The 26,324-nt window shown below is 34.0% G+C and overlaps 1 protein-coding gene across 1 annotated transcript in view; it reads left to right on the top strand.

Annotated features, from left to right (window-relative positions):
• The window catches only part of EBS1 (EMS-MUTAGENIZED BRI1 SUPPRESSOR 1), a 66,247-nt gene that overhangs the window by 34,216 nt on the left and 5,707 nt on the right, over positions 1-26,324 (top strand). Inside the window, exons 10-35 of the mRNA XM_088213610.1 lie at positions 568-720; positions 822-920; positions 1,008-1,172; positions 1,353-1,421; positions 1,573-1,661; positions 1,810-1,972; positions 2,353-2,490; positions 2,599-2,704; positions 2,795-2,889; positions 3,080-3,192; positions 3,290-3,494; positions 3,978-4,046; positions 4,247-4,392; positions 9,066-9,167; positions 9,954-10,101; positions 10,501-10,557; positions 10,630-10,760; positions 11,087-11,175; positions 11,285-11,637; positions 11,753-11,848; positions 22,031-22,095; positions 23,273-23,375; positions 23,521-23,679; positions 23,798-23,938; positions 24,104-24,147; positions 24,231-24,345. Coding sequence (XP_088069736.1) covers positions 568-720; positions 822-920; positions 1,008-1,172; positions 1,353-1,421; positions 1,573-1,661; positions 1,810-1,972; positions 2,353-2,490; positions 2,599-2,704; positions 2,795-2,889; positions 3,080-3,192; positions 3,290-3,494; positions 3,978-4,046; positions 4,247-4,392; positions 9,066-9,167; positions 9,954-10,101; positions 10,501-10,557; positions 10,630-10,760; positions 11,087-11,175; positions 11,285-11,637; positions 11,753-11,848; positions 22,031-22,095; positions 23,273-23,375; positions 23,521-23,679; positions 23,798-23,938; positions 24,104-24,147; positions 24,231-24,345 — 3,213 coding nt within the window. The remainder of the gene's footprint in view (positions 1-567; positions 721-821; positions 921-1,007; positions 1,173-1,352; positions 1,422-1,572; positions 1,662-1,809; positions 1,973-2,352; positions 2,491-2,598; positions 2,705-2,794; positions 2,890-3,079; positions 3,193-3,289; positions 3,495-3,977; positions 4,047-4,246; positions 4,393-9,065; positions 9,168-9,953; positions 10,102-10,500; positions 10,558-10,629; positions 10,761-11,086; positions 11,176-11,284; positions 11,638-11,752; positions 11,849-22,030; positions 22,096-23,272; positions 23,376-23,520; positions 23,680-23,797; positions 23,939-24,103; positions 24,148-24,230; positions 24,346-26,324) is intronic.

Below are 26,324 nucleotides of genomic sequence, written 5' to 3'. Positions count from 1 at the left end.
CATCAGCTGGAGAGAGAAAATCTGAAACACTTGGGTTGGTTCACCGTGTGGAGAAGAACGGTTCACCAGTTCAGGGACCGGATAGGCACCTAGGGTTTTGGGTTTTGCTTCCCCATGGGCGGTTCTACCGTTCGCACTTCGCTTCCTGTTTTTTTTTATCACATGCAGCCAATTTCACTTTTTCCTTCGTGCACCCATGCTTCCAGCCACATTTTGTCTGATTTTTCTGGGATCTTGATAGCTGCTTGTTTCCTGTGTCACAGTTATTTAAATTATTATTTTGGTTATCTGCGTTGAGCTTCTGTATCCTGTTTCTGCTATCTTCGGCTTTTTGTCAGTGAACAATGCATCTTTCGTTTCTGTTTTGTTTCTAGAGTTAATAACAATCTCTTATAAATAATTATTTCTTTTATGTTTTTATATGTATTTTTTGTTGTCTTTTGTTCTCATATAAATGTGAAATTTATAATTTTTGAATTATCCGGAATAAGCTGACACTGTTAGTGTTCTCAGATTGTGAATTATCTAGAAATGATACTAATAAACTGACATTGTTAATGTTTTCAGATTCCTCAAACCACCATAAGGAAACTTCTATCATCTATGCCTCCTTCTGAATCTAATATGTTCCGTGTTGATTTTCGGTCGAATCATGTCCATTATCTTAATAACTTGGAGGAAGATTCAATGTATAGGCGATGGCGGAGCAATGTTAATGAGGTGCAATAATCTTCTGTTCATCATCTTTCCTAAAAATGAAGTTTATTTGTGCAAGTTTCCCCAGGAAAATTTGTTTCTAAATGTTATATTTTCTTTTCCAGATTTTGATGCCTGTCTTCCAAGGACAGTTACATTATATCCGGAAGAACCTTTTTCATGCAGTCTATGTCATTGATCCAGCCACAGCTTGTGGTCTTGAAGTAAATATTGAGACGACAGATAACTTGACTTTTTTGTTATCTTTGTGCTGAAAGCTTTTGAATTTATTTATTATTTGAATTCTGCAGTCCGTTGACATGATCACATCCTTGTATGAGAATAATCTTCCAATGAGATTTGGCATAATATTATATTCCGGAAAATTCATCAAAAAGGTTGAGATGAATGGTGGCGAAATCATTTCAAATGCTGCAGAAGTTGATGGTCAAATTAAAGACGATTTATCCAGTTTGGTACTTGCTTCATCAATATTGTTCTTGTTATAGGTTTTCCTTCAAATTATTTTTCTCCTGTCCGCTTTAATTTTTTCTATGCTGACTGCTTACCATATATGATCTGCTTCTGTCAGTTTCTATTATGTTCACACTGCTAATGGATACAATTGACTGTTGGGACTGTTTTTTGTTTTGCAGATTATACGTCTTTTTATCTATATTAAGAAAAACCATGATATAAGGATGGCTTTCCAGTTCCTAAGCAATGTACGAGTTTGCTACTTTTAACTCAATCTTGGTTTATGTCAATTAGCATTAGTTGGATTTGTTTTTCGTGGTGCTGTCATTTTTTAGTTTATGTTTTTGCTTATATGTCCTGGACACATTGCTGACCTAACTTGTTATGTACTAATGACAGATCAATAGGTTAAGAATCGAAGCAGCAGAGTTTGCTGAAGATTCTCTTGAAATGCACCATGTTGAAGGGGCATTTGTTGAAACAGTGCTGTAAGTAATATGGAGATTTTATGGATGATTTACAGTTTTTGTTACATAAGCCAAAATTTTCCCCATTATTATATCCTTTAAATTTAAAAATTGTGGATATTAATTTGGTTTGTTGAATGCATATGAATTTGCTGCATATTTGGAGCAGACCCAAGGTAAAATCCCCACCACAAGATACTTTGCAGAAGCTGGAAAAGGATGAAACTTTTATGGAGTTTTCTCAAGAGAGCTCCATGTTTGTCTTTAAGCTGGGTTTGACCAAGCTCCAGTGTTGCCTATTGATGAACGGTCTTGTCTTTGATTCTGTTAAGGTATCTTTGTTCGTTTTCTGCTTTTATCTATCTCCTTCTATTATCAGTGTCTGTTGTATCTTTCCCACAATGTAGTGTTACTATTTCTCAATTTCAAGTTTATAATATGTTTAGATTGTTTACAGTTGGCATGACATGTTGAGTCAAATAAATTTTTAACAGGCAGGATAAAATCTTTCATTCTGGAAGTTAAAATGTTCATTTTTAGTCAAATAACAGAGATTCAAAGGGATTACACATATGGGATGATTCCCTTCAATTTTAAATAAATTTTTTTTTGTATTTTTTTTGAATCTTTCTGTGCACTAATTGGTTTTGAGCTAACATAGTTGAGTAACCCATCACCAATGTAATAAGATGCTGGTTCTTTCTTTGTTCAGGAAGAAACTCTTATTAATGCCATGAATGATGAGCTTCCCAGAATACAGGAGCAAGTTTACTATGGTCACATAAATTCTCGTACTGATGTGCTGGACAAATTCCTATTAGAAAGTGGTGTTACTCGCTACAATCCGCAGGTAATACATTCTTTAAGATGTTTGTGAAATTTTGCATCTGCGTTGGTTACTGTCTTTGGTGTAATTTTCAAGTTATATGTATTACTCATGGTGTTGTATCAAATTCAGATAATTGGTGATGGTAATGTCAAGCCAAGGTTCGCAAAGCTGGCTTCATCCATTCTTGGAGAGGAATCTGTGCTAAATGATATGAGCTACTTGCATTCTCCTGAGAGTAAGAAGAATCTTGTTGAAATCATGAAGCTAATGTCTACAATTTTCTCGAATCATTATGCTTATCATTTTCCATATCTAATTATTTCAGCTCTGGATGATGTGAAGCCTGTGACTCATCTTCTTGCTGTTGATGTCACATCAGTGAAAGGAATGAAATTGCTTCATGAAGGAATACATTACCTGGTTATTCTTTGTGATTAATTTTTTGAATCTCATTTCTATTATTGTTTTTCCTTTTTCTTGTGTTAGTTACATTTCCATTTTGTTAGTTATCATTTTCTTCCGTTCAGTGAAAAGACAATGCTTTTCCTCAAATCATTAAGTCATATTGTCATTGCTATAATGTTCTTGCAACGTTGGCATTGTGATACAGATTGGAGGGTCTAAAGGTGCTCGCTTGGGAGTGTTATTTAGCGGTGGTCAGAACCATGATTTAAATTCTCTTCTTTTCCTTAAGATTTTTGAGACCACCACATCTTCATATAGGTTTGTGTAGTCTGAAGTTTATATTGGTTCTATATAATATTGTAGAAGTGGATTATGTTAGTATACTTTACATGTTAACTCTTATAATGTCATGCAGTCATAAGAAAAAGGTTTTAGAATTTCTGGACCAGCTATGCTCGTATTACGAGCATGTCCGTGGATCTCCTATAAGTGGTGAAGGCAACCAAATGTTGATTGATAAAGTTTATGAACTTGCTGAGTTAAATGGACTATCATCCAAGGACTATAAATTGTCTCTTTCCAAATTTTCAGATGAGAAAATGAAAAGATATTTTAACAAGGTATATGAAAGAATATTTTAATAAGGTACCATAGCAAGTTACTTACTGATCGGCTGTTGAAAGTTGATTCTGGCATTTCTGCTGAATTCTTTACCTTTTTGTTGATTTGCTGATGTAAGTCCAATGCTGTCTTTGCTTTCTTGGAATGCAATTGTAAATCCACATTTAGTTTAACTAATAGGTTTTGTAAATTTATGAAGAGATGGTAACAATTACCTCATCTGGAACTCAACTGGATAGAAATTGAATTGCATTGTTTTAATTTAATGTTAAATTCTATATGAGGTCAATTTTTATAATTTTACTGAGGATTATCCTATCTTCTGGTTGAATGAGTATAATTTAGCAAATGAATTCCAACAAAATTCTTATTTCTTCCAAACATAAGATTACGTGTTATTAATTGAGATTGATTGGATGACTTCTGGCATTCTGCATTTTCGATTTTGGTGCTTTTCTTTAATTCTATGTAATACTATGCAGGTAACACGGTTTTTATCTTGGCAAATTGGGCTTGAATCTTGCGCTAATGCGGTTATTACTAATGGAAGGGTGCGTCTTATCGTATTTTTTAAGTTTATGTGGGATTGCTAAAAATTTCAAATTTGTGATTGAGTTCAAATTCATTATTTACTTCTTTTAAATGAAAAAAGATCTATTATTTGTGGTAGCTTGAGTTTTGGAGGTCATCAAGTTTGTAGGTTATTTTCTCAAACATTTACCTACATCTATCTTAACTTGGCATCTTATAGGTGATGTTCCCAATTGAGGAAAGCACATTTGTGAGCCATGATTTGCAACTTCTTGAATCAGTTGAGTTCAAGCATAGAGTAAAACACGTCAAAGAAATTCTTGAAGAGGTCGAGTGGCAAAACATAGATCCTGACATGTTAACAAGGTGCATATTTTTTGTGCTTTTTATCTTTCCTTTATGTTTCTTCTTTACTATCAACCTTAGGGTAGATGGAAAAGTTCCTTGGAGTTTTCACCCAGAGAAACTTTAACAGTAACTATTAAAAGTTTATGTGAATGTATGTGATAAACGTATATATGTTAAACCTCTTTTTGAGAAGGAGTTCATCTGCAATTAACAGATTTATTTAACCTTATAAATACCAAATAGGTTATGGATTTTTTGTTTACCTGGCTGATTCTTTTTCAGTCAATACTCATCCTGGACCAGGAACATTTTTTTGTTAATATATCTCTCTTAGTTTCTTACAAACTTTGCATCAGATAAATAAATTGTTTGCTAATGCAAAAATTGAAGTTCAAGATCAAATAGATGCTTGCAAAAGCAGTATTTCATTACTATTTAGTCTTGGAATCATGAGTTATGTAATACATTTTTTTTTTTTTACAATTTGTTTTCTGAGTTACAAAATTCAAGACATGGTTTCTAATGAAATATCTATAGAAATGGCAAAATTTCTTCTTTCTTGTCTTGCTTTTGGGAGCATAAAAAACAATGACTTAAAAGATACTTCCATTTAGGAGAAGTGAAAACATAAAAAAATAGTTAATGCATTTTTGTTCTTATTCTTCCGTAGTGTCTGCTATTATTATATGCTTAGCTTAAGTAAAACAAATTTCGTTCTTATTAAGCTTAGTAAGTTCAATTTCCCGACGAAAATTTGTTATAGATCCGTTTAAGGAAACTGACAAACTAGCATGGTAGAAGAATATTCAATAAAGGTTTTTACTGTACTTACATCTTCACTACATTTCATCTCTACACATGGATAATGGTCGAGCTCTTTCCACAACCCTTTCACCAATTAAAATAATGTTAGAAGGTTTTTAACAGTGAGCCAATTTCCTTTAACATGTCTGTTACATATTTTGGTTGGCAAATGAATGTTCATGATTTTGAATAGGTCAATTCTGTTCTTAGTAAACATTTTAAATTTCCCAATTCTTTGATTTCAATCTCTCTAGGCAGGCATTGCTTGAGAGCTACTGTTTCCTATTTATATTCCCTGTAACATATGCCAGACAGACAGTGACTTCCCCTGATTTTAAATTTTTAATGAATAGGGAGTTGTCTCGTTGGCATTGCCTGTGCCCCATGTATAGAATAACCTTTGCAATCTATTAAATCATGTTTGAGGAGACTGTTTAAACCCATGTAGTGCCTTTTTCAATTTGCATACTTTGTTCGCTCTTTCTTTCTTAGTAAACCTGGGAGGAATCTCCATATAAATTTCTTTTTCAAATACTCCATGCAGGAAGTCATTCTTCATATTAAACTGCTGCAATTGTCTAGCTGTTATGGATAATGGGACATGTACCGTATTCATCTTTGCAACTGATACCAATGCTTCTTGGTAGTCAATCCTATATGTCTGGGTGTACTTTTTAGTCACCAATCTAGTATTGTATCTCTTTAATGTTCCATAAGTCTTGTATTTGATAGTGAATACCTATTTGCAACCCAACGATCTTTTACCTTTGGGCAAGTCCTCTACTTTCTTGTTTGATTTTTTCAAGTGTTTGCACCTTCATAATATTTTCTGATTTTTTATTGGTTAAAGTCTCAGATAATGTTTTAGGAATAAATACTGTATTCAAACTAATAAAAAACTTTTTGTAAAGTGAAAACATTTTTCAAGGGATATAAAAATCGAGATAGGATAGAGGGGACATTTAGTGCATTCGCGTGTCCCCCCCCTTTTTTTAAGTGCAATAGATTTATCCATATTAGAATAAATATTATCCTCAGAGCTTACCTCATTTTCAGCACTCAATTCAGATTCTTGAACTTGTTTTAAATCAAATTCTTGGTTCTTCCTTCTGAATACAATTGGGAGAACCATGCGTCTTGTTTAGGCTGAGATTCAGGCTCATTTTTTGGAGGTATGAGTACATTCACTTTAAGGGTATTAAGTTTCTCTTGGGGTAGTCATCGTAGAGGTTGTATTTTTTATAGGTAAAAGAAGATAAAAAAAGGGGTCAAAAGAGGGTTGATTGTTATTATCTTCTAGTATAATATCCTTCCCCTGAAGATAAGATTTATTAAAGAAGGATTCTGTCTCAAAAAAGTGATGTCATGCTATACAAAGAATTTTTTGGTTATGGTGGTAACATCTGTATCCTTTCTGGATGGACGATATTCAACAAAAAGAAACCGAATGAGGTAAGGTTTCTGCTGGTATTGTTCTTTTAGAGGGTGTAGTTTTTACAGATAAGGGAAGATAAAAAAAGGGGTCAAAAGAGGGTTGATCCTTCTTATCTTCCAGTATAATAGGCTTCCCCTGAAATATAAGATTCTTCAAAGAAGGATTATGTCTCAACAAATGTGACATTAGCCGTTCTAAAATTTTTTTTTGCTCATGGAGTAATAACATTTGTGTCCTTTCTGGATGGGTGAGCATCCAACAAAAATACACTTGAATGGTTCTAGGATTAGGTTTTCCTTTCTGTGACTGATGTATGTGAACATAGCCAACACAACTAGAGACCCGGGAAACAAGGTTATTGGAAATTTATACCTCAGAGAAAAAGGAGGCAAGAACTTCCATAGGATTGGAAGGGCCTAATACTCACGATGGGATCTAGTTTACAAAGTGGGTGGTCGTTCTTTTTGTTGTGGAGTATAGACACGAGAAGACTCATGAACAATTCCTTCTTTTTGAAAGAAAGTTCAATTTTTTTTTCTCTTTTTGAAAGGAGGACATTTTCTGGTCAAATTAATATTGGACATTATCGGTTCTGAAACGTTTAATTTTTATCCCAATTTGTGTATGTCATAGTGTATACAACTGGGGAAAAATATGACTGACTTCACCTTTTGACTTCAATAAAAAAATCTAAGTTACCCGAGTACAATAATCAATAAGATAAGCTATTGAACTCCAAAAATATTAGTTATATTCCCAAATGTTGCTGCGAATTAATATAAAAGGAAAACTACTTATTTTAGTACTAAGGGAAAAAATTACACTTTGGTGTTTTGCCAATTCACATACATTACTAACGATGAGGTGTCTAATATAGGACACCCTGGACTTTTTGACTAGACTTGTTTAAGTGCATTGTCAAACCAATACAGGACCCCTGGACTTTAATGCTTATAGCAGATATTATTCGGTCCATTATGGAGACATGCCCACTTATCTTTCTTCATGGCTACTCACCAGATGCATCTATTAAATTGATATTTATTTCCCACAACATCCTCTTTCTAAGCCCCCCTTTTGGTTCCATGTTAATACATATTACTTGCACTTTTTATTTAAAAAAAAAACCTCTTTCTAAGCCAACCATATCTACTACCCAATAAGTTCCCTATTTGCATATTGATACTAAATCTAAAATAACAATTTGTAATGCAGATTATATGATTATTTGGGTTGTGCAGTGTCGGACCAAGGAGTTTATTACTGGTGATTATGTCATAATTTGAACTAAAATTATTCTCCTTGAGATGTAGATCTTTTTTTTTTGGTTTGGGAAAGCTTGGACCTAATACTTGTTACTTAGTTTATTACCTAGTTTTATGAATATTAATTGAGTTTTCATCATCGAAGATTTGTTTGTTAATTGAGATATCTCTGAGCCTCTTACTTTTTCTCTTAGTACTTTTGCAAGTACTTAGTGTTGCTTTCTTTTCTTGTGAAGCCTCTTGGGGTCGCATTCTGACAGTGGACAATTTTGAAAAAAGGGGCTGCATGATTGTCAATTTGATGTCTGCAATGCACTGCAGCCATCTTCTTTGTTGGTGTCTTTTGGGAAGGAGGCAAAGAAATTTGGCTCTTATTATTTGGGGATTTTGTGGGCAATCAGTGGGTTCATTCAAGCAAGTTTATTGGCTTGAGATATTTTTTCAGCTGCAAGCAAGAAAGAAAATTCCTCACTTTCATCCCCCATGCCATTTTCTGGTCCATAAGAGATTGTTGAGGTGTCTAATCTAATTTTTTAGTTTGAGGGAATATTTGTTTCGAACTCTTTGTATTTTGATGGGTGACCATCCTTGAGGATTGATTGAGTTTTTTGTTTGATCTCCTCGTCTAAGTTTGTATTCTTTTTGTTTGCAAATGGGTGTCACCTTGATGTGGGAGCATTGAGTATTGTTTTTAGTAATGAAGTACTACTATAATCAATTTATTTTGACAAGTCTTTTATATTTTGTTCAGGTTTTATTCCTTATGTAGTAGAAGTATTATTTTATTAGTGTTCTTATCTAAGAATTCTAGTCTTAATAGGCTTTGCAAATAACTTTGGTATACATGGGCGATTCTCATTATTAATGCATGGACGCATTGCCATTATTGAGAATCTGCTTATTAATGAAATTCTTGATTCTCTCATTCAATTGAGTGCTTAAAAACCTGTGGTCATGGTTGTTGTCAATCTTTGTTATTTTGGATTGGATATGTTTTTTTCAATCTTCTCATCTCTCTTGACCCTAGTACACTGTGCTATGTCACATCTTCTTGGTGCCTCTGTTTATAACAATTTTGTTTTTCTCTCAGATGTTGCTATTTTTTGTTGTTGAATAAATGCAAAATCAATTCAACATTTTGAACCAAATTGACGAAATATAGCTAACTTTTGATATCATGCTTACAGTAAATTTATTAGCGACATTATCATGTCGGTATCATCTTTGATGGCTACACGGGAACGAGGTTCTGAAAGTGCACGTTTTGAGCTATTGAATGCACAATACAGGTAACTGGTTCTATTAATAATTTTCTTGTCAAGCAATTGAATTGTCTACTGGATATCCCTGTTCCTATAATATATCTTTGTTCAATTTGTCATCTGTTACACCTTGATTCCATTGGATATCCATGACTAGATGCTTCCAATTTAATTGTTAATAATTTTCTTGTCAAGCAATTGAAGTGTCTAGGAGTGTTTTTGGCCTCCTTGCAGGCTAAAGCACAAATTGGTTTTCATTGGATATACCTTTATCTACTTTCTAACAGAAATTGGAGGCTATTCTGTATTTAGTGTATCCCAGTTCTTTTCCTTGCTTAGTTTTTTCTTCTCATGTGTGCGGAGGATGCCTTATTCTTAAATATAAATCTCTTCTTTATTGAAAAAAGAACATTGTTCAGGAAATTCCTAAATTATATTTCAGCCTTAATTTTACTTTACTTTTAAAAATTCCTTCTTTATGATGCTTCTAAATTCTTGAGTATAGTGTTAATTTTTTGGGGTAATCTTAAGAGAATCTGTTTACCATCACTGGCAACTTGATTTCTGGTGGTGGAATATCTAATAAAAGAAAGAATTTCCAGTACTATACTTCTGATTAATCATGTAACTTTTTACTGACATATATAAATTTTGTCTTTTTTTATGTAAAAAGAGTTGTATCCATTTCTTTTTTGTGCTTACTATTTTTTGGTCTCCCTGCCATAGCATCATGTTGTGCATTCACTTATGTATTTTCTTTCTTCTTAGTCTGTCTTTAAAATTTGAGATCCCATTTCTGTCCTTGTTATACAGTGCTGTTGTAGTGAGAAATGAAAATTCTAGCATTCACATTGATGCGGTTATTGATCCCTTGAGCCCATCTGGGCAGAAATTATCTTCGCTTATTCGAGTGCTGGGGAAACATGTCCAGCCCAATATGCGGATTGTATTGAACCCGATGGTAAGTCATTGCTGTATCATTTCACTTTTAATGTGCAAATTGTGTTAATTAGATGTTTGGAACTGGAAGAAGAGGAATAGCATATTTGTGTGACAAGATAACTGTATTCATAATGTTGTCAAAAGGGTCTGTCAGTGTAGAAAAATGCTAACTAGCTTCATTCTAACTTCAAGTTAAAGTTAGTCAACAGTTTTTCTATATTTTGGCAACCTTGATAATTTGAACTAATGTTCCCATTTTTCCAAGACCTGGGTAAGACATTCAGAATAAAGTAATAAGTGACCTGTATTTATTTGTCCATTACATTAACTACATTTTTCTCCTTACCTGTTGCCTAACAAATATTTTGGTGATAAGTTTCATGCATTAACAATTTAGTTTCTTTTGCTATATTGGCAGAGTTCACTTGCTGATATTCCTCTGAAGAATTACTACAGATATGTCTTACCAACAACGGTATATGTTTGATTTTAGAAAGTTCTATATTTAATAATTATCAGTGACTCATCTTCACTATGGTTTTTGCAGGATGATTTCAGTAGTGCTGATTACACAGTAAATGGCCCTAGAGCATTTTTTTCAAATATGCCATTGTCCAAGACTCTGACAATGAATCTTGATGTTCCTGAACCATGGCTTATTGAGCCAATTGTTGCTGTGTATGCCTCTTTCTTGACATCCACAAAATTTCTAAGATGGATTATGTATAATGTGTTTTTTACCCTAGAGAAGAGTAGGAGGGAACGGTCAAGTTGGCATCCCTAGGTGGTGGAATAGTAGCCCTTACCTGCTGAGGAATCAATTCTGAAATGGCATGGACTAGCCTAAGTACTGGGCTTGTTCTGCATGATGTTTCGTATTGTTTAGTTCAGTTCCATGGACATCCATGTTATGTTTTTGTCCATTTTGTATTATCTTATGTGTAATTTTTCCATTTTGTATTATCTTGTGTGTAATTTATCTCTTTTTATTTTCTGGTGCTTAGTCATGATCTTGATAATATTTTGCTTGAAAACCTGGGTGACACGAGGACACTGCAAGCAGTATTTGAACTTGAGGCTCTTGTTCTTACCGGTGAGACTATTAAGGTTTCTGAAATTATTTTCTTTCATATAATCTAAAACATAGGAATGCTATTCACTAATTTCATTGAGGAGCTTATGCATGAGACATGCTATTTTAGGTCATTGTTCAGAAAAAGATCATGATCCTCCTCGAGGCCTTCAGCTAATCCTTGGAACAAAGAGTAAGCCACATTTGGTTGACACCCTTGTGATGGCCAATTTGGGTTATTGGCAAATGAAAGTCTCTCCTGGGGTTTGGTACCTGCAACTTGCACCAGGCAGAAGTTCTGAGCTTTATGTTCTCAGCGAAAACAGTGACCAAAATCATCAAAAATCTTTATCAAAGCGTATTACCATAGATGATTTACGGGGTAAGGTAGTCCACCTGGAAGTAATGAAGAGGAAAGGAAAGGAGCATGAAAAGTTGCTGGTTGTTGCTGATGATAACGACCGTTTAACAGAGAAGAAAAAGGTAAAAATCAGTCTTTATTTGCTTGGAATATTTTGTGCGGAAAAATTGTTAGGATAGATATATTTTATACTTACAAATGCCTTTATGATCTTACTTCCATTTTCTATATCAACAGGGAAATCATAATAGCTGGAACTCTAACTTTTTCAAATGGGCTTCTGGTTTTATTGGGGGTAGCGAGCAATCAAAAAAGGATGCAAGCACTTTAGCGGTTTGTTTCACCTGCACCTCACTAAAAAACACATGTTTTGGGTTTTTATTTCCATAATTTACATGTACTTTTGACATAATTTAAGCTGTTAACAGAGAAAAAATGTCAGTAAAAGTGAGGATGAGGTCCAAAATTTTTAAAATAGAAACTAACAAATGTTTTCATATGCCAAACAGAGCGAGAGGTGATGATTTTGAATGGTGGACCTACTTGTGCTGTGCATTAGTGTATCAGTTCTTCTAAGATTGCTTCGATAGTTTTGTATTGTTTCCAATCTAGTGTTAGTGGTTGCCTCAAGTGTCTCAAGTTTAGCGTTTAATTCAGAGTTAATCACTATTGCCGAAATTGAATTGCTTTTAAAAATGGTCTGGTTGAGGGAAGAAAAGGAAGCAGAGGCTAAAACAGAATAGAAGGTACAAGGTTTACTGGTAGCTGGCTACATGGGGCTTCACATGCCAGCTTCCACTCACCAGATGGTGATTGGAGGTGCTGATCTCATATTGGAGGCTGGTTTAGGATGCGGTGGTGCAGACGTGCAGATTCACAAGAGGCAGCCGCTGTAGGAGCTTGTGGCAGTTTTCGGTGAAGTTTCAACGCAGGGCCTTGGAGGTCGGCAATCGGGACCTTCTGGAGCTAGTGATGGTGGCACTGTTGACCACCTTCGGCAGGTTGCTGGAGAATAGTGCTAGCGGCTGTTTTAGGGTTTCTGGACATTTTTTAAGTGATTTGTTTCTTCAGAGGGGTATGAGGTTATTTTGAGTGTACGGTTGGAGAATTTGGGTGTAGAATTCTTTCAGCTTTGATACCAAATTAATATAGGACAAATTAGGGTTAATTTGTTTGCTAAGAATTTGGGAGAAAACCTAAATATCACACCTAAAGTTCATTGGTCTCACACGTAAGAGTTGATTGAGTCACACAATCAATTATAAAAATTTTCAAAATTATTATTGAATGTTGAATTATCAATAAGTGAAATTATAAAATTATTTAAATAATCTCTAAATAATTTTTCCTGAATAGAATTAAATTAGAAAATAGTAAAATAGTAGAATTGATAATATTAATACTAATACAAATAGATAGGAATAATAATAATAATAATAATGAGCTCTTAACTCTTAAGACTCTTAAATGATAAGTAAATTTCTTAAATAAATTCCTATTGTGACTATGCGACATTATGGAGCTCCCCGAAACATCCTAGCAATGGGTATGTAGCGTGGTTGGGAATTTTGTGAGGTGGTCAAAAAAGAACTTGCTTGTGTATAGTCCTGATGGCCCGAGGGACCAAATTCTAATATCAGAATGAGGAGACATGGATTTTCTTCAATTGGCTCAAAAGGATTTCAATATCATGAGGCTCTCTCCGACATGTTATCAGTGAAATAGAAATTCCAAGCTGCTTATTCTATATTGGAAGCCAAAGAAGGAAACAAGGGTGTTATGTCTAGTTGATAGGTAAAATATTTGGAGAAGTTGGGTTGCCAAAGGTTGATCTCCAAACTAGGTATCCTCCAAAAACATCACTCTAATGCCATCTCCCACTTGAACTCGGGTTTGGCGTGTGAACAATGAAGGGCCTTCAAGAGATGGCTTTCAAAAGACTATTTTGGGTAGCGGACCTTCGTGCTTAAGACATCCCATCTGTCCTCTCCTCTACTATGAATACTTTTCATCACCCTGTGCCATAGTGTTTGGTTTTGTGGGAAGCGCCAAAGCCATTTTGCTATTAGTTATAAGTTTTTTTATATGAGATCTCAATACCCAATTTCTTTGAACTCTTGGACTGGCAATACTCCTCTCAATTTACTAGATGATCCCAATCCCCGATCAGAGAAACCTTTCTCATGCACCCTTCTATTCTCTCCACTATCATAATTTGAATCCTAAATAGCGACTGGAAGCATAATGGTATGCTAGTGAGACAAGCTTGAACTAAGGTGAGCCTAGCCCAAAAGAGAATAGCTCCCCCCTCCCCAACTTTGAAGATGCTTAGCAACTTTGTTCTCTATCACATCCCACAAATCCGTACTCCTCTGATTACCCCCCAATACTGTTCCTAAATATGGGATGGGCCAGGTTAGTTTAGTGCTTCTGGTTGACTCTGATTAATGCTCAATGTTCACCTCCTCCACATTAATCTCAATAAAGCCGCTCTTTACTAGTTATTTCAAAACAAAAAGGCTGACTTTACTAGATTGACCTTTAAACTCGAGACTTGTTCAAACACTTGAATAAGCATGAGCGCATTCCTGATCGACCTATTACTGTCTTCTAAAAACAAAATAGTATCATCAGTAAATTGGATATGAGAAACTTTTTTGGTATCTTTATGGGCCAAAGAACATGGGTATATTCGCAAAACAAGCTTATCAAACGTACACCGCGGCTGGGACACAAAACAAGCATATTCAGCCAATAGATTGTATTCATTTTTCTTTTTCTCTTCCCATGAGGGGAATGCTGCTTTTTCATTCCCATTTTTTGTGTAATTTCGTGAGTAGGATTTCTTATTATTCTACATTGTATTTTTTCTCTTATTTCTCAATATAGTTTCTGCATCTATAGAAAAAAAATCAGGTACAAATCTAACCAAATAAATTTTTTTAAAAAAAGATCTTGATAGATCAAGCTAGAGAACTTCAAGAATCAACTAGAACCTCTGGAGAACCAGTATAAAATAGCATGAGAACTAGTAAAAATCAGGATATCATGCCTAGAGTTCTTACTTATCACGCCTAAGGAGTTTTCAAATCACATAATATGAGTTTTAGGGAATTATAGAGGTACATTATTGAATAACTAAATAATGTACCACAGAGATCAATAGAGTGCCAAGTAAGTTTTTCCCGAGTAGGACTATTAAGTCAAGAAATATTAAAACTAATAAGATTAGAAGAATATTCCTAACAAGATAGAAAATACTAATACTAATAAGATTAGAAATACTTCTTCTAAATAGATAGAAAATATTAATATTAATAGAATTAGAAATATTACTGTTAATACGGGTAGAAGAGAAAAATCCTGAATAATTTAATTCTTAAAGAGTAACTTACACTATGAATTCATTCTCTACACTCTGAATTCACTCTCCTTGGGTGGAAAAAACTCAGCTCTCTCTCGAGCTGAAATCAAAGAAAGTAGCATGCATGATAGGGTTGAGCCCCCTTGAGGTTAGTTCTCTGGTCTAAGTACAATTAATTCAAGGATGTCCTCTCCATTCATTAAAACTTGTGATAAGTACTATTCCTTAAGTTACCTCTTCATAGTCAACGGTATGTACTATCTCCTCCTTGAGGTTTGTCGTAACTGGTAAGCAAATAGGAAATTTATCATGATAAATAGTAGGTGTAACATGCATGATGTGAGGTCACATCTTCAAATTGAAGACATCACTTATGCCCATATCTTCTTTCAAGTAAAGATCATAAACATTTGAACTAATTTTCTGAGAATTTTTTAGGGACATTTTTTGTGAGTAAAATTCCTTTGTAGACTCCCTTGTAAACATTTTAAGGACAGATTTCTTGAAAAATGGGCTAATCTTCCTTGTACCCTCCCTTTGGGAACCTTATAAGTTTAATGTGTACAGTAACCATATCTTTGTCGTTAAAATTAGCAAGCCTTTCTTTATTTAGTTTGCAAAGGTCTTATATGGTTAATTACTTAAAGCAATTTGTCATCTAACCTCAATATGAATGTCAAGAATATGTTTAATAAAATCTTCTGCCTTAATGCTAGGATAAGCATCCAGCAAAAAGAACCAAATTAATAGGTTTTCTGATTGAGAACAAGATCTCAATTTGGATAAATTTTCTATTAAAGAAATATTTTATAATTATTATTATTTTGTATTTTTAGGTTATTTAGGTTTCTATAGATGTTAAAATATTTTTGTTTCCTTTAGGTAGATTTTAGATATTATAGGAATTAGAATCTTTTAAATTTCTCCTTTTAGACTTTTCCTTAGTCATTGAGATATTATAATATTTAGTTTCCTCTTAGGTAGATTTTAACTTTTATACGAATTATAATCTTTTAGATTTTCCTCTTTTATAATTTCCTTATTAGCGATGAATTAAGAATTTGTTTATTGGGATTTTATTTCTTATTATTTCTTTCTTGGGTTTGTTCTTCTGGTTATTATTCTCTTTGTTCTATCTTGTTCATTCTACTTCTCCGTATATTTTTCACCTTGATTCTTAATTTCCTTATGACCTATCCATATTCTTCATTTTCTCACTCAAGGTTCTTCTATTTTTAAATTATCAGCAGCACAAGTTAGTTTAATGGCTACTTGTCATACATAACTTTCTTTTCTATATACTGTTATGAATTCAAAAAGACTAATTCTCGTGCTTCAATTATTGAGCTATTATAAGCAAATTCAGCCATGGGAAGAATAAGACCCCAAATGTTAATGCGACTTCGGATACAACAACAAATAAGGTCCCTTGAGCTTTTGCTGATAACTTAAGTTTGTCCATTAGTTTGTTGATAAAAGAGTGTTGAATACTTGAGTTTCTGAGTGTTCGACATCTTTCAAAAAGTTTGTCAAAATTGAGCTACAAATTTTACTCCACGATTGAAAACAGTGAATGGGGGTGGTTCATGTAAGTGAATTACTTTGAAGAATAGCTTAGTCATGTTATAAGCATCAAAGGCTTTTGCACATGATATCAAATTAGCCATCTTAGAAAGATAATCTATTTCCACACTTTGAATCATGGGTTTCAGCTGATTTTGGCAAACCAGGTATGAAGTCCATGCTTACATCCATCCAAGGATCACAACGAATAGGCAGAAGAGTGCGCAGGCTAGTATTCTGCTTCTTTCCCTTATTGATTCGAGAAATACAAAGCATAGAAACTACTTGAGATGCATCACAAGCAACTTCAAACACTTTGGAGAAAGCCTTTGATAAACCTCTAACAGAAAGATGCCAAGCTGTGGAAGTTTCACACCTTATGTAGAGTGACCAACTCTTGAATAGCTTTAACCTTTTCTATGTCAACTTCTACTCTATTTTGAGAGAGAACAAATCTCCCGAACACGTTACTAGTTATGAATGCACATTTTTATAGGTTAATATAGAGTTTTTTGATGTACCCTCATAAGCTGGTGAAAATAAAAGATATGTTTCTCTATGAACTTACTGAATATTAAGGATATCATCAAAGTAGATAACATGGAATCTCTAGTTAAAAGTTTGGAACACTTGATTCATAAAGTGCATGAAGGTCTTAGGGATGTTAGATAGTCCAAATGGCATGACCAATTATTCACATAGGTCATCCTTTGTTTTGAATACTGTCTTCCATTCATTTTGGTTTTGTGCGGATTGGTGATATCCACAACTCAAATCTACTTTGGAAAAGTATGTGGAGCCTGCTACAAGATCTTGCATGTCATCAAGAGGACTTGTAGGAAACCTATACTTGATAATGAATTTTGTTGATTGTGTGACTATCTAATCGCATTCTCTAGGTCTTGTCTTTCTTGGGCGTACGTAACATAGGGGCAAAATATGGGCTTAATCTTTATCGTACAAATCCTTTGGACAGTAATAGAGTAACTTGTCATTTAATCTCAACATGATCTATTGGATTATTTGGGTAATTGAGATTCAGAAACTAGGCCAATTGTATGTTGAATGCTATACAATGGAGGGTGTACGTTAGGCAAATCAATAGGAGCAGCATCCAGTAAGTCAAAGAATAGCCTAGTCACTTCTGGTGGTGCTATCTTTGTTGAATAACCTATGGTTGCTTGACACCCGTACTTACTACAGCAAAACCAACTTTTGATTATTGCTTTATGCTTCAAATTGCTATTTTAACAAAAAATGGAGTTGCTTCCTTTACGCTTGGCCACTAGTTGCAAGCTTTATAATCTTTACTGAACTTGAAGATTTTTATATCCTTTGTACTCACAGGTTGCAAGTAAATATCTCTTTCCCCATGGAAAAGAAATATGTATGTCCTCTTCCACCATGATGTACATCTCGATCCTATGGCTAAAGTTAACCAAGAAAGATATGAGTCACATGTATTGGAACAACATCAGCCAAAATGTTGTCTCTATACTTACCGTAATGGAGAAAGGACAAGACCTTGAGTTACGAGAATTGTTATGTTATCGTTCCATTTTTCGTTGTATGGTTGTAGATCTAATCTTGTTGAAAGTTCAAAAACTTCTATGCTTGAGGTAGATCTACTTGCATGCAAGTGCCACTTTCAATTACAAACTTTTTGGCTTTAGGGCCACAAATGACAAGAGCTTGGAATATTGTGGTACAACGTCATACATCTTCCTCAACCTTAGGTGTAGCAAGGATACACTTGCCTACAAGTGCAAAGGAAGTATCCCCAAGACAATCGTCATTGCTAAGAGAAGAATCATCATCCTGTTGTGTTTTCTTCTTCTTCTTCTATTCCAATGTCTAAGTTATTTGTCTTAGGGCATAGATAATTATGGCCTGGCTTTTGAACCTAAAGCATACTATTTCCTTATCTTCAGTATTTGGTGTGTTGAAAGCTAATTTTTTCACAAATAGCTTAGCATGTTTTGTAAAACCTACTTGCACACCATAATTTACTTTGGAGTTAATTCTAGAAATGTGTTATCTAGGAGAAGATTCAAATTACCTTGAAGTTGGGTGCTTCAAGCAGGCTTTTTATGTAATGCAACTCAGTACATAAGGATTGTGGTTGTAGGAGGTTGCAATTTAACTCTTTTATTATCGACTCTCAATCCTGCCTTGGGTCAAGATGTTGTTTGACTATCACCTTTTACTTAGTATGAGTTTTTAATTCTTTAAATTTCTGTACAATCAGTTACTGATATATTGTCATGAATTAAAGTGTTGACTTGATCATGAAGTTTTTCAAACTAATTTGGAGATACGTGCTTTCATGAAGAGTAACTTGTTCATCTAATCTCTATTTCAATTGTCAGTTGTCTCCTTGTACCACCATATTTTATGAGTCCAACCGACTTTATCTTGCAAATCTAACCCTTTGTGCATCTGACATACCAATTAAAGTATTCTTTGGTTTAGTTAAGCTAATCAACGAAGAAATGATTATCTCTTCTTCCATCAAAACCAAGAGGTTCAACCTTTTCCTTCTTAGTAATGTCTTTAGCATTCTCTTCAACATGTCTCCCTTCAAGAGCATCAACCTGTGCCACTTACAAATTTTGAATTCGCAAACTTTCTGCACAATCTAAAGTGCCTCAATTCTTTCAAGATTGTCTCGATAACGTATTGCATTGTATAATTTTTCAAAACCAAAATGGATTCCGTTTTTTGAAGTCTGGTTAGCATTGGTCAAATTGAATTTCTCTATATTTAGCATCACAATAGTTTGTTTGAAGGAGAGTCTGATCAAGGAAGCCGATCTTGTCAAACTCAGAGCTCAACAAAGTCAAACAAAATAGGTCAAGTGAGCACTTGATGCGGAACTTAGGATTAATTAATGTGATAAAAAACTCCACATATGCTCTAATATTCAAAATCTTTAAACTCTCAACAAATCCTCCCTATTTAACCTAATAATTCCCCTAGAATTATGAACTAAGGTATTTGGGGATAGTTTTAGTTGATTAAAAACGCTATGCGTATGAACTTGACAAGTTAGAAATCAATTCGAAAGAAAATTGATAAAACACCAAAAAAGATTATCTTGATAAGCTAAATCGGCATTCCACTCAATAAGATGGTTGAAAAATCCTCTCAAAGAGTAATCACAATAGCATAAACTAAAATAAATTTTAATTTTATTAATTTGGCATAATTGATGAATTAATTACAACGTAAGAGTAGTGACCTTTATATAGACATTCACTTTACATATCTGAATAAAACTCAAAAACTAGCATCCTAATTAAATTCCTCAATTTAACTTAATTTAGGAAAATATTAAAATAATAATTAAAATAAGCAACTTAATTAAAACATGAACTCTTATCTCTTGAGATGAAAGAGTGTTGTGATTGAATTCTCCATACTTTATTTGAATTGGATTTGGTCTTCAATATTTAATTAATTTTTGTGGTAGAAGTTGAGTTTGAAGATGTTTTGAAAGCTTCTACGTTGAAGTAGTTCATCTTTCATGAGAAAATCAAGGAGAAAATCCAAAAGAAAATTTAGGAGAAAATCTAGAAAATACTTCAAGGGAAAATGTAGGAGAAAATCTAGGAAGAAAATTTAGGAAATAATCCAACATTATCCATGAGAAAATGAAGGATGGGAATTTGACTCAAAATCTTTTGGCCAAATTCACCTTGAATTCTTCTTGCTTCTTTGTTTGATGATTTTTCATCCCCTTTGAAGTAGAATTCCTGTGCATGTAGTTCATTAATTTAGTTGAAACTTTATTAAAAAAAGAATCTCAATTTGCCTTTAATTCGGTCACTAAAAGGAAAAGAACTGAGAATTCTCCCTCAAATAGGATTCCTACGCAGGCAGGAATTCTTTCCCCTTTAAAACTCTTCCTGCAATTTCTTTTCTTTCTAGGATGCATTTTTGGTTTTCTTCTAGGACTCTTTTTTTTAGCCACTAGTAGATTTCTCCTTAGCATGGAATTTTTCATGAAATTCAAAAGAAGAATATGTTTTGGGCATGGACTCTTCATGGGGGAGAGAGATCCACGTGGCAGGACTCTTTCTTCCCTCTTCCTCTCGGAATTCTACTTGGACTTTCGGGTTTTCTTGTGCTCTGGTTGTGCTCAGATAAGCCTTGCTCGCAGCTGTGCATGCGTGTGGCTCACACTTTCACTTTGTTTCACCTGACAATGGCAAGCTTCTGTCAATGGACTTGATTGGAGACTGGGGTTGCAAATCAGGTAACAATGTGAGCCAAGGCAATGGGGAAGTACGGGATCTAGAGAGGCAGCAGCTGGGAGAAACTTGAGTGGTAAGAGGTGCATGTTTTTGTGGAGTTTCACTGTTGGGTTTTAGGAGTCTACCGATTAGTGGGGGCGGGCAACTTACCACTCGACACTGAAGTGCTCCGCAATTTTGGGTTTTTCTTTTTCCAGATGGGTTGGGGGATGTTTATGTGTAGTATTTAAGGTATTGGGTGTACAAAATTTTAGCTTCGATGCTATGCTGATGTTTGACAAATCAAGTTAATTTGTCTACTTAAATTTGTGGATAAAAACCAGATACACCTAAGGTTCTTTTACACTTCAGAAGTGATTGAATCACATAATAAAGTATTGATAAATTCTCAAAGTACGTAATTGAATAACTTAACGATGATCTTAAGGAGATTACATAGGTATTTATAAAGTCTAAGTCTTTTGCAAATAGGGTTAAATTAAGAAAAACTAAGACTAATAGGATTAGAAATAATACTCTTAATAAGATATACATATTATAGTAATAAAAATACTATTCGTAATAAAGATAGGAAAACAAAACATAAATAAACTGGAAAACATAAAAATAACTTAAATAAAATGATTCTCAAATAGAAAATTACTACTATGCCTATGCACCAACAATATAAGTCATTATATATTTAAAAAAAAATGTTGAAGTGTTTTAATAACATGGGTTTATTAGTTGTACTAGTTTATAAATGTATTTGATCAAAATATAGCTTAGAAGTTCTAAATTTTACCAAAATGACAAAAGATAATACACTCAAAAAGAGAAATAGCATAGATCAAAATATAATTTTTAGAACTGTCAAGTGTTATTTGGTTATTTGCTTAATCAATACCAACATTTTTATGAAGAGCTTATAAGTTCTCTTAAATAAAAATTACGCACTTAACAACTTCCTAAAGATATTGTTGTAAGAATTTGTAAAGTTGTATAAGCTCTTGTTGTTTGCCAAATACATGACAATATTTAAAACATTGATCAATACCCGCTGAATATATTGCTCCAGCACTTCTGGTTAATCGGTTGGAAAGTTCTTCACTTCATCTGAGTAGTTAAATGTAGTTTTTTTTTTATTCTCTCATTTCTTGAAAATATTTATGTTCTGCCAAATGGTGCGAGTAGAAGCCTCACTGGGGCAGAAACATTGTTTAGACTCTCTTCTTGTTTCGTTCTTCAGTTTTTTTATATCCGATGATGAGTTTAAGTATAGAACTGCAGTTAATCGTAAATTTTATTATCATTTTGTCAGTTCTGTTACTCTTTCTTTCCTCTCCCCTTCAGGAGCATGGGAAACATGGACGCCATGGAAAAACCATTAATATTTTTTCAATTGCTTCTGGACACCTGTAAGTCTTCATCTCAGTTATTCAATGTAATTGTATGTCTCTTATGTGGTTGATACCTGATTTTCTCATGAAGTAGCTCTTATCAGATATTTAGTTGTAAAAAGCAAAGTGAATTTAGCTGGAGGATCCTGAAGAGCAATTTCATAGTGCTTTAAGCTAAAAGGAAATACTGGAATGTTATGTGTTTGAATTAAATATCAAGTCATATATTGATTTTAGCCTTTTTTTTAACTCTCCGGAACATCTAGTCGTGGTTGCTGATTACTATCTTCCTTGGCTACCTCAAATTTGAATCTAAATTTTTCATTTTAAAGATGAATTTTTTTTTTTGAAAAGACATTTTAATCTTTTCAAAGCGCCAGCAGGTGGTAGTGCTTATTCATCACCAACAAGGTGAATAACATTAGAGTGGGTAGTGTCTTATCCTTAAGATGTTTCTTTTTATTCAGAAATCAATAGTTATAGAAAAGGCAAGTGATTTAGCAGGAGGTTCCTGAAGAGCAATTTCGTAATGGAAGATTATTGTGTTTTAATTAAATATTAAGTTATATCTTGATTTTAGCTTCTTTTTTACCCTCTAGAACATCTAGTCTATTGGTTGCCCATTACTATCTTCCTCACTATCAAAAATTTGAATCTAACTTTTTCATTTTAAAGATGAAAGAACATTGGGAAAAGAAAAGACATTTTAATCTTTTCAAAGTGCCAGCAGGTGGTAGTGCTTATTCATCACCAACAAGATGAATAACACTAGAGTGGTTAGTGTCTTATCCTTAAGATGTTTCTCGTTTAAACATTGGATAGGGTAAAATAAGAGGGCGACTTACCCTGTCGACTGTACCACAGAACCTAAATATTTGTGTTAATATTATTTTTATATAGTACTAACTATTATATTATATGCTATTTTTACTATTTTTATGTTAAAAAATTCTTATTTAAATACAAAGATTGTTTTTTTATTTTATTTTTTCTGCTGTTTTTGTCTATCCATAAAGTAATCAAGGTGCAATTTGAAAAAAAAAAGGATGCAAGAAAAACTGTTTCAAGGGAAGATACAGAAGAGAAGAAGAGGATAAGATATCCTGTTAACAAAATAGGAAAATCCATGGACTGTATATTTTTAGTGATATGCAATATTTCTCAATAAATAATGTTCAATGGTGTTTTGTGGCAGGTATGAGCGCTTCCTTAAAATCATGATTCTAAGTGTCTTGAAGAACACCCGTCGTCCAGTGAAATTTTGGTTCATAAAAAACTATCTCTCTCCTCAGTTTAAGGTTGAATTATCTTTTTCATAGTTTCTTTTTTTCCTTAATTTTCTTTTGGAACAATTTCCTCTTCGTTCAGTTTTTGGCTATTTCACTTAATGCTAAGGAGCATTGGGTTGTCTAATATACATATCCTTACTGGTTTAATATGCAGGATGTGATTCCATATATGGCACAGGAATATGGCTTTGAATATGAACTAGTTACCTACAAATGGCCTACATGGTTGCATAAGCAGAAAGAAAAGCAAAGAATTATTTGGGCATATAAAATCCTATTTCTTGATGTCATTTTTCCTCTTTCATTGGAAAAGGTTCTATTGCAGTCTGAATATGCTCCCATATCCATGCTTCGTTTTCCTTGCTTTCCATGGCTTCCTATTTAACGTACTGGATAGATGTGTTTTTGAAATGTATTATTGTGTTTGGCAGGTTATATTTGTTGATGCCGATCAGGTTGTTAGGGCTGACATGGGAGAGCTCTATGACATGGATATTAAAGGAAGACCTCTTGCATACACTCCATTCTGCGACAACAACAAGGATATGGATGGATATCGTTTTTGGAGACAAGTATGCTCAATCAATAGTTTCTCTACTTTTCCTCCTTTCCTTTCTTTTTACTTTTTTTGGCTCAGTGTTCTCACCACTATTAAGTTTTTATCTAACCATCTGTGATATAAAAGTCTGCTTCACACCCTTTTTCTGGTGCCTTACTATTCTTTTTATTTGGAACAGGGATTCTGGAGAGATCATCTGCGTGGCAAACCATATCATATAAGGTAGGTAGATAACTGGCTTCAGTTCCATTACAATATTTTTACACGCCATACTTTGGAAGTGATATCTGCTGCAATTTGTGCAGCGCTTTATATGTTGTTGACTTGGCTAAGTTTCGTCAGACTGCAGCAGGAGATAATCTAAGAGTTTTTTATGAAACTCTTAGCAGGGATCCAAACAGTCTTGCCAATCTGGATCAGGCAAGTGCTTAATAAGTGTTCTTTTGGCTGCAGTTCTTTTGTGTAACCATTAAACTCTCAATGTATGTTAGCATTGTGTGATATTATGTCCTGTTTGATAATCTGCTTTTGTTATTATTTAATTGATTGTAGCATGAAGGACATATTTGAAATTATATTCACATCATTATATCATATAAAGCTAATAAAATGAAAAAGATTCAGCTCGTTAAAACGTTTAAAGACAGATTTTGTTTGTTTTAGTTATTAATTCAAGCTTGAAATGGGCCTTATTCACTAACTTTGACACTACTACAGTTGTTAATCTAATGTTTATTTTATGAGACTCTGGGTAGACTAAGCCGAGAGTACTTAGTACAGGTTTTTCTACATTGGCTGAAGATGTAAATTAATTTTTGATGCTTTAGACAATTTCTGTAAGCTGGATTAAAGATATGGATATTGGGATAATATCACTCTTCATGATATTATTTATTATTTTTTTGATTAAGAAAAAGCAGTAATATTATATAAAAAGGCACCAAAGGGTACAAAAAGTTAAAAACAAACTACAGAAGAGTCAGTAAGTCTATGAAAATTACGCATATTGCTCACTCAAATGGCCAGAAGATTGCATGAGGGTTAGTGGAATAAACTGCTTCCTCTTCTTGAAATCACCTTCTCATGCAGTTCATGATTCTACAGTATCTTAAACTTGCTATCCTTTTCTTTTTTGAAATAGAAAGTAACGAGTATATTAACAAGGTACCAAAAAAGGAGGTACCAACCCGTAAGCAATTTACAAAGTTGTATGTCAATGATATCCCCAAAATCTTCATCTGTTACAATATCATGACCCAGCAAACTAGATTCAAAATAATTAATCCACCTATTTCTTAATTTATACAAATCTAACTCTTTTCCATCAACCCTAGCATTTCTTTCTTTCCAAAGAACCTAAAAAACAGTCAAAGGAATCAAGTTGGCAATATTAAATTTGTTGATAAGCCCATCCCAAGCCCATATTTCCCCCCTTGCAGTCCTAGAAATCATCCAACTAATCCCTAAGAGTTCATAAATAATGCTCCATAAGCTGTGGACAACAGGACACCATAAAAGCAGGTGATTACAAGAGTCCTCAACACACATGCAAAGAGAGTATCTGTTAACAATAACCTGCCCCCTCGCTCTTAAATTGTCAAAAGTGAGTATCCTTTCCCTAAACGCTTCCCATGCAAAGAAAACCATTCCAGGGGGATTTTCTTAATAGGGAGTTCCAGACTTCCATCCTCTTCCCCACCAGCCAGGAAGCTGTAGTATGATTGAACAGAAAAATTATCCATTTCCTCAAGATTCCACAGAATCTTATCCGATTCATCTTTGATACAATGTTTCTCCAGGGTCAACAAAAGCTCTTCATACTCCTTGATTTCCCAGTCATTTAAATCTCTATTCACCACCCTAACGGACCATTCAACATAGCCATTGCATAGCCGATATGCATCAGCCACCGTCAAACCTTTCAAATGTGCAATTTCAAAAATTCTGGAAAACTAATTCTGTAACCTATCCTGACCAGCCCACCTATCTTGCCAAAACCTGATTTTGTCCCCTTTACCCAATTGCCATTTGGTGCAGGAAATGAATCTTGGCCATTGTTTGATAATATTCTTCCACAACCCACGCCCATGTGGCATGTAGCCAGCCCTAGCCCCAACCGAATTTGGCCCACCCCAATGAACAAACACAATTTTCCTCCTCATTTTGTCCTCCTCCATCAAAAACTTCCAAAGCCATTTTTCTTGAAAAGCCATGTTCAAGTAGACTAGATATCTTATGCCCAAACCACCCCTAAAACCTGGTTTTTTGATCTCCTCCCAACTAACCAAGTGATACTTCCTATGCCCCTCTTCATCACCCTAAAAAAAATTACGTTGAATTGTGTCTAGTTTCTTCGCAATTTTTTTAGGGACTGTAAGGGTCGAAAGGTAGTAGATGAG

The sequence above is a fragment of the Carica papaya genome, chromosome 2, assembly GCF_054855325.1.
Source record: "Carica papaya isolate Zhongbai chromosome 2, ASM5485532v1, whole genome shotgun sequence".
NCBI classification, from domain to species: Eukaryota; Viridiplantae; Streptophyta; class Magnoliopsida; order Brassicales; family Caricaceae; genus Carica; species Carica papaya.
Note: the sequence above shows the minus strand (reverse complement) of the source record. Positions and strands in the feature narration are given on the sequence as shown.